The sequence below is a fragment of the Nicotiana attenuata genome, chromosome 6 (genome assembly GCF_001879085.1).
Source record: "Nicotiana attenuata strain UT chromosome 6, NIATTr2, whole genome shotgun sequence".
NCBI classification, from domain to species: Eukaryota; Viridiplantae; Streptophyta; class Magnoliopsida; order Solanales; family Solanaceae; genus Nicotiana; species Nicotiana attenuata.
In genome coordinates, this window is record NC_031994.1 from 76,642,398 (window position 1) to 76,656,029 (window position 13,632).

Here is a 13,632-nt window from a genome sequence, read left to right on the forward strand (position 1 = left end):
ATGAGTTCCTTTGTCAGTCTTCAAAACTAACCTTTACTTGGGCCAACAAATTTCCCCTTTTTGATGATTACAAACTGTGGCCTTTTTGTACACTTAGGCCATGCTTTTTGTACACTTAGGCCCTGCTAGAACTCAGCTCAACATCAATACAATGTTAGAAACATCTTCAACTTATCATCAAGGACCAGGTTCATTAGGTTATAAACATCATTATTCAGAATATAAAGCACAATTTCTCTGAGTAAAAACCTAATAAATCTAAAAATATTTTAGTAAGGCTACTATAGAGAATTTTATAAAAAGACAATGTTACAAATATCATATATTGCTATTATAGATAAAATGTTGTTGGAAAGAAGTACTCCCTCCATTTATTTTTACTTATCCACTATTGACTTTGTACACCCTTAAGAAATATAAATAAGGTGCATAATTTACCATGATACCCACATTAATTGGTGTATTGTCTTAATGGATTTGGAAAATAATTTGGAATGAGTAATTAATGCTAAGGGCAAAATAGAAAAAATAAATTATTTTTCTCTTGCGAAAAGTGACAAGTAAAAGTAAAAATTTATTTTTAGAATACTTGACAACTAAAAGTGAACGGATGGAGTATATTCTAACTTAAAATAATCGATTATAAAGAAAATTTGTCTATTATTGTAAACATCTCTCTTATCCCTCGACCTTGATCATTTATTGTTTAATTTTTAATAATTCTGATTTTACAAATATAAAAAGTGAATAAACCTATTTACTAAAAAAGTCCCCCCAAAACCCCAGGACTTAGGTTTTCGTTCTCAGTTCTGCTCTTTTTGCCTCTCTCAGTCTCTCTCTTCCGCCGCCTACGACCGACTTCCACAGGTGATTTCCTCTACTTGATTTCCATTCATTTTGAGTTATTGGGTTTTAATTTCACAGTTAATTCACGAGTTTCTTTGATAAAGTTGAGTTCTTTATTTTATTAAGAAACTGTGAATAAATATAGAGGATTCATTTAGCGGAGCAAAACAAGTTTTGGATTAAGCCATAGCTTATTGATGGATTCTCTATATAATTGGCAACTCGTTTTTTCTTGTTTTGTTTAGTTTTATATGTGTTTTCTCTATTTTTCTTTTTGCTCCTTAGGACAAAATATTTTTTATTATTATTTTAGGTCCAATATCTGGTCTGCTAGGTGTCCCTTGATGTTTTTAGAGATTTGTATATCAGTAGAAAATGTAGAGAAATTCTTGGGTTAGAGTCTAAATTATTGAATATTGGATTGAGAACGTTTTAAATGGAGCAGCATGAATAGTAAGGATTCATATAGCTGACACAAAAGAGCTTGGAATTGAGATGTATTGTTGTTTGATAACTGAGAAATCCATGGTTTCTAGTTTCAGAACTTTGTGGATGATGAATGTTTCCCTTTGCCCTTCTCCACTTAAAATACCAGTCGGGGTGCAGATTTGCAACGTGCAAGTACCATACATCTCATGTTGTATTACCTTTTCAGTAAATCGAAACCTTGCGGATATTTTGTCCCCTGAAACCCATTTAGGTTTGATGTCGAAATCTATGGAACTGGTGGCTATATTTAGGATCAGCCCAAGCCATTGCTGTATAATTTGGGTGATACTGGAATTTCATTTCACATTTGGATGATATACCGTAGGTGGCACTTCTTTTTTTGGCTTTTGAGGTACTAGAACAAAGACGACCTATGTGTGTCGCTAGTGCTTTCAGAACAAGAAATACTAATATTTGTTTGTCTTGCTCAGTTGCCTTAAAATCTCGTATTATCCTATGTTGTTGATCTGTAAAAGAATGCACTTACAGGTGTTTGTATATGTATGTGGCCTCAATTTCGAAATGAGCGGTCGAACTAAAAAGGAAAGATATTTGGTTCTATCTATGTACAATTTTCTGATGAAGGTGTTCTTTTTTCTAAAACAAGGTGAAAAGGAAACATAAAGTTAGATCCTTCTTACAGCCACAATCACGGTTTTCTCCTTTTTATCTTAAGCTGTTATCCAAGGAAAGATAGAAGAAATTAATCAATGGGAGTCTAAACTGTAGGTGATGTTTGAAGTTTTATCTGGTTTTAATTTAAATCTGTTCAAGAAGTGCAGTTATTTGTGCTTCTTCTATCCTTGGACTAGAGCCTAAAGGTTACCTGAAAAATAAAAGAACTCTTGATCATGGCTTTAAACGGTATTCCACCTTTATATTTCCTGTTCACTTATTTTTAAGCCATAGCATTGAGATTACTGGAATTAAATTTCCAGTAGCTTGTCCTTGGCGCCTTGTAACTTCTATGGTAATTTGGAGCCGCAGTACATACAAAGAATCTTTTACCAACCAGATATGACCGTAGACTTTGGCGTTGCAATATATCACATACTTGTTAGGTTGATTTGGTAACTTAAAATTGTTGATGCATATTTCATAATGTTTTGGTTCTTATTATGCTTACTGCTCTCTTGTCTGTCTCTTTCCAGCCATGGCACAAGACACGGGCATGTTTACAGTGCATCGAACAATTGGAAGTGTTTTATGCTGCAAATGTGGTATTTCTATGCAACCAAATGCTGCCAATATGTGTGCCAACTGCTTGAGGTCTGAAGTTGACATAACAGAAGGTCTCCAGAAGCATGTTATCATATGTCATTGCCCTGAATGTGATAGCTATTTGCAGCCTCCGAGGACTTGGCTTAAAGCCCAATTAGAATCAAAGGAGCTACTGACATTCTGTGTGAAGAGGTTGAAGAATTTGAATAAAGTTCGTTTAGTACATGCAGAGTTCATTTGGACTGAACCTCACTCCAAGAGAATCAAAGTCAAGCTGAAGGTTCAGAAAGAGGTTCTTCACGGAGCTATCCTTGAGCAAGCCTACACTGTGGAATATGTTATCCAAGACCAAATGTGTGATTCTTGTACGAGGGTTCAGGCTAATCCCGACCAGTGGGTGGCTGCAGTGCAGCTGCGACAGCATGTTTCTCACAGGCGGACGTTCTTCTATTTGGAACAGCTTATTCTTAAGCATGATGCCGCTGCTCGTGCTATAAGGATTAAGCAAATGGATCAAGGAATTGATATTTTCTTCTCTAATCGTAGTCATGCTGTGAAATTTGTGGAGTTTATAGGGAAAGTGGTTCCAATTCGGAGCCGTAATGACAAACAACTGGTGTCTCATGATACCAAGAGTAGCATTTACAACTATAAGTATACTTTTTCAGTTGAAATTTGCCCAGTTTGCCGTGAGGATTTGATTTGTCTTCCGCCAAAAGTTAAAGATGGTTTGGGGAATCTTGGGCCACTTGTGATCTGCACCAAGGTGAGTAATAACATTGCTTTACTTGACCCATTTACTCTCAGGAACTGTTTTCTGGACGCGGAACAGTATTGGAGGGCGTCTTTTAAGTCCCTACTTTCGAGTAGGCAGCTTGTGGAATATATAGTTCTAGATGTTGAGAGTGTTTCTTCTGAGGTCAATATTGGTGGATCTAAGTACGCTTTGGCAGATGCCCAAGTAGCTCGTGTATCTGATTTTGGCAAGAATGATACAATTTTCTATGTACGAACACATCTGGGGCATCTTCTTAATCCTGGGGATTATGCACTTGGGTATGACTTATATGCTGCTAATAGTAATGATAATGAGCTGGACAAGTATAAAGGTTTTGTTCTCCCAGATGTGATACTGGTTAAGAAAAGCTATGAAGAGAAATGGCAGAAGAAGCGTGGGAAGCCTCGTTTATGGAAACTGAAATCTCTAAATATGGAGATTGATGACAATGTAAAGGGTAGAGACCATGAAGAGAAGATGAGCTCTGAGTATGAACAATTCTTAAGAGATTTAGAGGAGAATCCTGATTTGAGGTTCAACATATCTCTTTATCGCAACAGGGAGTATCAGCCATCAGAAATGGCATCTGTGACTGATGGGGATGATGCCCCTACTGTCGCATTGGAGGAATTGTTGGCTGATCTTGATTTAAGTGAAGAGGAAGCTGACAATGATAGCATGAGGGAGTGAGTGGAATACTTGAACCTGCACGTGGTTTATTGGATGCTAAAATCTCTGATGAATTTCGTAAAGCTCATGGAATCAGTTTTGTTTAAAGCAATTAGGTCCGGAGTCTGTTAGATGTGATTTTGCTCCCTCATGTTTCTTACTGTTATTCACCTTGAATGCAGACTACATAAATACGGTGATGGCAATATCTCTACTTCAGGACACAACCATCTTTTCCCGAGTAGAAGTGAAGAGACTGTTTCTCAGAGGAAGGAGTGCATTTTGAAAGGTTCAGTTAGATTGGCAGACGGAAAACCAAGTTGGAACAAACGATACTTTAAAATTTTCGTTTCTTTTATGGTGTGGATCTATTGCATGTTTAATTATTTGTTCAATAGTTTATTTAAGTGTTTTCCTATCAACTTTTTCTGTGTTGATGTTAAAAGCTTAAATTCCCCCCCCCCCCTCCTCCCCCCCCCCCCAACCACACACACACAGAGCGCACCTCCTGGGGTGTCGCACAATGATAATCTGATTGGTCATGTTTGTCACAGTGGTAGTAAATTTATATACGGAACTGAGAATGGATGGTTGTGGCCATTTCCGTTTGTCAGATATGACGATTGTTTCTTGCTTCCGTTGTGTTAGAGACTGAATCGGTAATTTATTGTATCCACTGAGCTGACGACTGAGAAGAGGTGACATGAAGAGGGAGAGTGACTTCGCCATGGATATTGTGCTTCTTCAAGGAGATGGATCAGAGAAATAGGAGTTTGATGATTGTTAGAATTTATTATTGGAGATAAGAAAAGAGCAATAAATTTAAAACGTTTGAACGATTTTCAGACTTTATTTAAGATCTGACTCAATCAGTCATATTCATACTTTCATTAGGTATAAACAAACATTGCCTCAGTATTTATTTCAACATAAAAACGTCTCAAATTGAACCAAACACCATCGCTAGCCATTGATAAGTTAGGTTTAAATCACATAAAGAACATGTGAGCACACTTGGGATTCTTTAGGTTGCTGGGTAAACTGTTGACATAAAAATGAAATATTTATGCCAAAAGTAGAAAAATAACTTCCTCCACAATGCCTGGTTGTGTGGCCACGAAAGGCTTTAGTGCAAAACAATAAAGAATAATACAATAATAATAATGTCGTATTGCTACAAATAGGGGATGCTACCACTCCTCACTATGCATTTCTGCCTCGCCGAGCAATCCTTTGCCCTGCTCCAAGTAACACCGCTTTTCCTATCATTCCGGTACGAAGGCCGCAAACGACAGCAACTGTTGCTCCAATAGCCACCCATTTCCAATCTATCCCTCTGTCTCCTTTCTGGCCTTGGATTTCCACTGCTCTGTCTTCTTCAGCAGAAACTCGCTCCAAAGCATCAACACCTTCATCCAGCGACATTTTTGTAGTGATCCGCGCCATCATTGCACACCTAGAAACCGCTGCCTCTGATTTCCGTGCATTTTGATATGCTCTGAAGCCGTTGTGCAATTTCTTGACTGTTCCCCACATTCCATGTCGAACTCCTAATTTAGCAACATCTTTAGGGATGCCCATATCTTCATAGTGAGTAAGCATGACCTCGCATGCAGATAACTGTCCATCTCTCCTCTTCGATTCCACTGCATCCATTTTAGGAGTGTACACTTGAGTAAAATTCAACTTAAGCAACAGGCAACAGGAAATTTTACCAAGTTAATCCTTTTTGAACACCCATTGGTAATGGCGCTACCTACCCGGCTTAACAATCCAACTTGAGAAGTACAGGTCCACACGCCTAGGCTTGTCACGTCTTTGCAGAGATGGGTATGGTACACTCTGTGGATCATGTTAAAAATGTGAACATGATGAGTAACTACATGGTTTCTGAAAAATAGAGTTGTTAACAGACCAACTAAACAAGCCATCATGAGAAAGTGTAATATTGGAGAACTTTGTCCAAGTACAAATAAGTAAATTTATGAACTTCATGGAAACTATTAAAGGGATTTAGACACAGAAGCCTCAAAACTCCAAGAAGGCCTGAAAAATGCTAGGTGGCAGCAGTATTAAAGAGAATCGCTGTATACACAGATCAGTCATTAATAAAACTTGTATTAGAAGCATTCACAACAACAAAATTTACTCGTGGTCCTCTAAAGCTCACCTTTGTCACACAGTAGTATGTTTTCCCAGATTCCCATATTCTTCTACCGATGATATATTCACGATCACTGCAGAAGAACGGGAACTGTAGCAGCAAAAACAAGTTTCATGAGTGCAGAAGCTAATGGAAGAAATGAATCATAAGGAGTTTCTCACAGCAACACTGACACAGCTTCGATGATCAACAAACCTTTTTAATCCAGTGGATAATCATAGATCCTGTATCTGGGGATTCCTGCAATATCTTGAAATAAGCAAGCATAGGATCCCATTTTGGCCTGAACTCATCATCCCAGAAGAAATCTCTGACTAACTCAGGAGTTGCATCCTCGAAAACAGTTTTGGTTCGGTAGATTGTTGGTCCCATCTGACAAATAGAGTGGTTCTGTTAGAATCACTAAGAGAGAACAGAGAAGCTTAAAAGAAAATCTAAATTAACTGTATGGATAGAAAAAGCCTTGGTCATAAACAAAGTCACCTAGCAAATGCAACATAACAAGCAGTTACAGCTTGGGAAATACAGATCAAAAAAGAGAATTGTTTATTACTCCAGCGATACAACATCGAATATTGGTATTTAGCTGAAGGGCATGGAAACGGTCTGGTTAATGGAGGATTAAAGAGTTAACAAAACTTTTTTGTACTTTTTATAATTTCCCAGTAATATAGCTGTAATATCTTAAATTGATATGAGGATTTGAAAGTAGCAAAAATTTATCATTAAAACAAAAAGGTTATGCAGTGATACACCTACAAAAAAATAAATAAAGAAAAGGAGCAATAAGCATGTATATATCTCCCTCAAGCTAGGTCTCTGATGTTATTTTGCCATGTTAAATAATAATATGGATATAGTAGAACACAAACAGGTGCTCCTCATTTCCTAGGAGGAAGAAAGCACATATTATAAATCAAAGCTCAAAGAATTTAACCTAAAAGATCTTCCCCCTGTTTTTATTTTCAGAACAGAAGACGTATCCAAATGCAAGCAAAGATGATAATATATTCTGAGGTAAATCTAAACTGTGTCAGCAAGGGGACTCATCGCGTAAGAGCAGCGACTCTATTACTAAAGGCCGTCCAATTATATGAAATACAGGAAATTATGTTACTAATTCATGCATCTAAAAGTTGCAGGAAGAAGGAAAACTGATATAAAGTCATTAACAAAATTATTAGCAGACGACATCTTCAGTTTGCCCCAAAAACAAGAACCCCTACCTATGCGATCTGACCCTTAATAGAAAAGATAATCTGATCCTTGAATTGGAAAATGTATAGAATAATTTTTAGCCTTTGGATCATTTGAAACATCAACACATCAAATGGAAATTAACAAAAGAACATAGCTTAGACATGATTCATACTAAAGTACCAAACATATAAATAGCTCAAGGTAGATTACGTTGTGCTATGGAAATGTTTAAGCTGTAACTACCTAGAAGCTGGACTAAATGCTCTCATGTACCAGTCGCATTACCGGTCAAAAAGAAGATACTAATAGTTTTGGAGGAATCATAATGCTTCTCCTGTAGTGATGTACCAGTACCACGCACTTGCGGTCTTAGCCTTGTAGCTTATTAAGTTTCGTAATGTAAGTAAAAGATGGATCAAACAATTCCAGTGTTAAAAAAAGCGTCCGCTTCCTCGCTTTAAGCGAAAAGCGAAGCGGAGCGATGGGTTGGTCGCTACCCCAACTAAAAGCGGCTCAGGTACAGAAAAGCGACCGCTTCTCTCTAAAAAGCGAGAAGCGGTGAAGCGGTCGGGAGCGGAAGAAGCGATCGCTTCTTGAATTAAAAGGCCCAAACGAGTCTTTTTCAATTAAAAGACCCAAATCGTTGAGTCTTCTGTTTTAGACACTTCTTCAGCAGCAAACTAGGGTTCTAAACCAGCCTTTTCTTCCTAAAAAAACCAGCGATTTCTTCCTCACATGAAGCAACGATTTGTTCAAGCAAACTAGGGTTCTTCTTCTTCTTCTTCAACATTACAACAACAGCTTTCAAGTTTCAACAGGTATGTTTTTATTTTCATTCTTCTTCTTCTTCTTCTTTTTCTTTTTCTTTTTCTTTCTAAACGTCCAAAAAGCGCCGAAATGCTGGCGAATTTTTCTCAGAAAAATTCTGCCCCGTTTCTGCCCAATTTCTGCCCAATTATATATTTTTTATTCTTAGTTCTTATTGCCTTTCTCATTTTGTGCTTTAATTGATGCTACTCTTTAGTTTTTCAATTCAAGTATTGAACATTTGCTTACAATTACATGTGTTGTCTATGCCGTATTTATTTTAATTTTTTTTTTTAAATTCCGCTTCACTTCAAAAAAGCGGGCGCTTCGCTTCTCACTTTTCGTGAAATGGGGGTTGTCGCTTTTCCTCGCTTCACGCTATTTTTAACACTGAACAATTCTCAAGAATATGGTTCTAGAAACCAGAAATGTTGAAGAAAACCATATTACAATTTAGGTAAACTTTGACCTCAGGCTCATGCCGCCAAGCTTGATATGTGAAGTTTGAAGTAGAGCGGTCCATCATGGTTTGCCATGCCATCTCTCCATCTTTACCATCCAGAAGATGCAGAAAGTGCTCCAGATCTTTCTCAGTCACAATGTCCTCATTTTCCAAGGTTCCAGTAATATGCCTGCAGGAACGAAGTAGATGCTGTTATGTGTCTAACCAAATAAAGGAACCAAAATCATCTAAAAGGGCGATGATAAATTTTTGCCAGAAAGAAAGTACTCTGTAGAATTGAAATTTTCATTCAACACTCAGCAGGAACGCATATTACTAGGAGTCCGTTAATTAGTTTTTAACTTTTTATAGTATTCTCATTAATTTGTGCTGGTACTGCCTAGTAATCCTCCTCTAGCCTTACATGACTTTTACACAACTACTCTCCTATCTTGTTGAATACTATAGAATAAGTTATTTTGATGCAGAAAGAGAAACTTTTTTTTCTTTGCGTATACTTGAGAACCATGATTTGCACATAAAGATGGTATCTAATTGAAAAAAAGAGAGATGGTAATTAATGAACCACAAATGTTATATTGAACTAATGGTAAAGTGAACAGTTCCGTGTCTGGCAAACATTGAACAAGGACAGTTGCTGATCACAATTTATTCCCAGATGAATTTAATTCCAACTCACTTATTGCATCATACAATGAAGAAAAGCTACATATGCTACAAATTACTTATTTGTACTGCAAGTTAGCTGGACCAACCCCAGTTGGTCCTCAAGTTTGAAACTTTGGAGGAAGTATGGGCACGCCCCTCTACCCAGCTCCCACTTAAATACCAAGCTTCATTCAGTAAGGGGTTTCGAACTTGTGACAAGAGCCCTACCAACACATAAAATGTTGTGTCTTTCCACTGGACCAAAGCCCTAACAACCACATGTAATTGCTAATCTTTATCCATGACTATGATAGGAAACATTTGCGTACAATCACGGGTCTCCAACACTGAACTTCTTCATGAGATGTATTCACAAGCTTAGTGAGGTATCTGTGGAGAAGTAGGTATGTGTAAATTATCAGAAGGAGGACGATAGCACAGATCAAAACAAAAATGTCATCCACTGAAGCAGGGCCGGATTTAGGGGGGCGAGGGGTTCACCCAAACCCCCTTCGCCGAAAAATTACACTGTATACATAAGGCAAAATCTGTTTTTTACCTTTATATACTATGTTTTGAATCCCTTGACACAACCAAAAAGCATAGCTTAGTGGTCAAGGGGGTTCAAAACCTTTGAAAGGTCATTGGTTCAATTCCCACTAGCTACAATCTTTATAACTTTTTCCTTTTTTTGAACCCCCTTAGCGAACATCCTAACTCCGCCACTGCACTGAAGGTACTGGTTCTTTGGACCTAGTATCTGGTGAAGAAGAGAAACGTCAGGCTGTTGATATTCAGGGAGAGAGATATTGACAAGAAACAGCTCATTGTTTAAGGAATCATAAATGTCAGTTCTTGGCATCATACAGTAGTAATAGGAGAAGTTTGCATTTGGAACAGGCAAAAGAGTTGCTAAGATCCAGAAACTCAGAGATATAAGTGTAATGATAATGCTTGCATAGCACAACGACTTCACCAGAAGTTTGAACTACTTCTGATTAATGTATATCCTATCTTCAATTTTCAACTAGTCCTTTTGAGTTAGCAAATGCTTTTTCCTGTCTGCCCAAAAGCAAAATGTAATGGAAATCCCAGACTTGTACCTCATGGTCAACTCAACATAAGTAACATTAATTAGTCAGAGTTTATACAAACTTTCAAACATTTGACATATGAAAATGCTTCAAAAAAGACGAAATGTTGATCCACATGGCATAAATGGATATCAAGCATCACAGGACATAGAAAAATTGTTTGAGCAACATCTACAAAAGCTAGTACTAGTGTTTACTGTCACATATGAGGTATGCCAAGATTAATGCACTATGTACAAGATGATGATAAGGTGCTGAAAGCGCTGTAATCAGCTAAGATTAGCTAAAAGGCAAGATTAAGAAACTTCATCTTGGCCGTTTATCCTTCTTCAATGGCCAATCGGCCATCATGGACCACAGTGTAATAGATCCCCAAATTTGACTCTATATTTGAAATAATTTTTCATTTACTCTTTTCCAGTTTAACCATTGCAATGCATACCAACTAATGCCCTACTATTCCCCTAAATATTTTATAGCTGGTTGAATCCACTTACACTTACAAGCAACAGCATGCATAATTCAGAGATCATTGAAACAGTAAAATTTCGAAACCCTAGAAAAAGACATGCATATGTATCTGATATACTGAAAATTGATACTATCAAATTAATAACATACCTGGTGATGGGATCATTGTTCCCTTCACCGGGACCTGGACCCGAAACCGCTGAAGACGATCCAAATTCATCCACCAACACCTGACCCGAATCCGCGGAAGGCTTACGTGTCCTGCCCTGGAAATTAAACCAAAGTTTCCTACCAACAGAGAATGCTGAAAGAGCAGTAAAGGCCAACCAAAGGCGGCGAGCACCAAAACCGGGAGGAATGGTCCAAACAAAGCGATTGAGTTTAGACCGGAGTCCTAAAAACACGAGACCGGTCCAACGAGGTCGCCAGGACCAGCCGATCATTAACCCGATCATGATCGCGACCCAAATCGGGACAATACAGACCAAAATGTCGACGAATGTTTCCATGATAGCTGGCTTGTTTATCAATTCCACCAACCCAACCCACCTCTCCACCTCCATATTTTGTTCAATGACAAAACTTTTGGGGCCTTAATTCTTAGAGCTAATTGAAGAGGTAGTTTGGAGATTGCATTGGAGCGAAGCTACATAGATTTTGCAGATTGATGAGTTCAATTTTGCACAGGAAGAAGAAGAAGAAGAAAAAAAGAAAAGAAGGAATAGAAATAGATACTAGATAGTACTGGTTTTATTTTGTACGGAATAGACGCGTGGTAATATCTGAACTCTCAGATCATCTCCTCATCTGGATATTGGCGCGTGCGATTACGTCGCCTGGTGGAGACTTGGAGTTGAAAAGAAGTTTCTTTGTTTTTTCGTTTTGTTTTTTTTGCTTAAAAAAAAAGAAAAGAAGTTTCTTAACATAAAACTATATTAGGACTTTTCTTCCTTTGGATATTCCAAAAAGGGAAAAAAGAAAAGAAAAGAAAGAATAACTCAAACTTATTGCTTCTAATGTGAGGATAATAGATAAATATTTATATACCTATTATAATTGAAAATGATTACAACCAAAATTGCAATCCACTTTAATTTATTACCTGATAATATTTTAATTTTCGTTGAACATGAAATTCATAGAAGTTTATTATCTAAGATCCAAACTCAAAACTCCTCCAGCCTAAATAAAATTATTGGTCCTGAGTGTGAGGGGTTAAGCATTTAATTTTGTGTGCGAACTCGTACACTGATTTTCTAATTTTTGTGAATAAAAATGTAAAGTACTTAAATCGGAAAATGATTAAGAAACCAGGCATTGCTAAATTACTAATCTTTGTCTAATCGAGGATTAGAAAAGAGAAGGATTCATGCCCCGATATTGTCATTTAAAACTATGAGTTATGTTCAGAAATACTTGCCCTTACTGCTACTTCTACCTTCCATCCAGTAATTCTGGAATCATATGAATTTACTTAAGTGTCTCCCCACCAGAAATGAATCTGTCGCCCACGAGCATCCAGGAACCAATTTCACCATTCTTCAGTCCTCCAATAACTCCACCTCCATCGCCCAACGAACTAGGAGAGCAAACAAGGTTGGAATTAGCACAAATAATGGAGGAAATGAGAGAAACACGAACAGAGTTCATATGGCTAAAGGGGTTCTATCTCTACAGCCTCAAAGAGCAGTACGCAAAAAAATTCATACTGAAATACCCTCCAGAACTAACAACATGCAGTGTAAACTTCAGGGTAAATCAAAACCAACAAGAAGGGAAATACTCAATGGTGATAATACCATCTCTGCGACTGACTACTCCAACACAGCAGCACTCTCAAGCAACACTGGGAGTGACGACTGAAGCAGCTGACCTAGATGAACCAAACAACCCACAACCTGTTATGAATCTAATCGTTTGGAATTGTAGGGGCTCGAATAATGCAGAATTTAGACGTCAGTTTAGGTCACTGTTGGACAACTACAAACCTGTCTTAGTTGCATTACTGGAGACACGCATGCATGATCACACAGTTTTAAAAAACGATTTTAACTTCTCACATATGGCACAAGTTGAGGCTCAAGGAATGTCGGGTGGTATCGCTTTACTATGGAATGCAGATTTGGTAATTGTGGATGAACTAACAATGACTACACAGGAGGTACACTGCATGGTCCAGGTATTGCCTAACACTACTAAGTGGTTGCTTTCTTCAATTTATGCAAATAACTCTACTTCATCACGCAGCTTATTGTGGCAAAATTTAAAATGTGTACATAATGCTTATAAGGGTCCCTGGTTAGTTGGAGGGGATTTTAATGAGGTCATTAGACAAAATAAAATATTTGGGGATAATCCAATTAACAACACAAGGGTTGATGCTTTTGCTCAATGTCTTAATTACTGTAACTTACTAGACCTAGGGTTTAAAGGTAGCCGGTATACATGGATAAACAAACGTAGGAATGAGAATACTATCCTAGAAAGATTGGATAGAATACTAGCAACTATGATTGGCTTCAAATCTTCCCTGAAACTGTTGTGCAACACCTTCCACGAACATACCTGACCATTGTCCCATTCTGGTCACACTTCAACAAAATAGGGTTCCTAGAAATAACAAATTCCGTTTTGAAAAAATATGGACTACAAACCCTTCTTTTATTAATGCAATAAAACAGTAATGGCAACATAGCTCATCATTAGTGGAAGCTATGACTAATTTTAAACATAATATAACTTATTGGAACAAGCATACTTTTGGAAATATTTTCACAAAAAA

At 37.5% G+C, this 13,632-nt stretch overlaps 1 protein-coding gene and 1 pseudogene across 2 annotated transcripts; one reads left to right on the forward strand and one right to left on the reverse strand.

The window, feature by feature from the left end:
• Nucleotides 769-4,427, forward strand: LOC109227252 (annotated as a pseudogene). The gene is made up of 2 exons (XR_002068249.1): nt 769-867; nt 2,487-4,427. The product of XR_002068249.1 is annotated as a 60S ribosomal export protein NMD3 pseudogene (transcript).
• LOC109227253 lies at nt 4,949-11,584 on the reverse strand. Its single transcript, XM_019392339.1, has 6 exons — nt 11,001-11,584; nt 8,644-8,806; nt 6,363-6,539; nt 6,174-6,257; nt 5,764-5,845; nt 4,949-5,649 (listed from the first exon to the last, which is right to left on the reverse strand). The coding sequence occupies exons 1-6, from the start codon at nt 11,411-11,413 to the stop codon at nt 5,207-5,209; spliced, it is 1,362 nt and encodes a 453-aa protein (XP_019247884.1). The 5' UTR covers nt 11,414-11,584; the 3' UTR covers nt 4,949-5,206.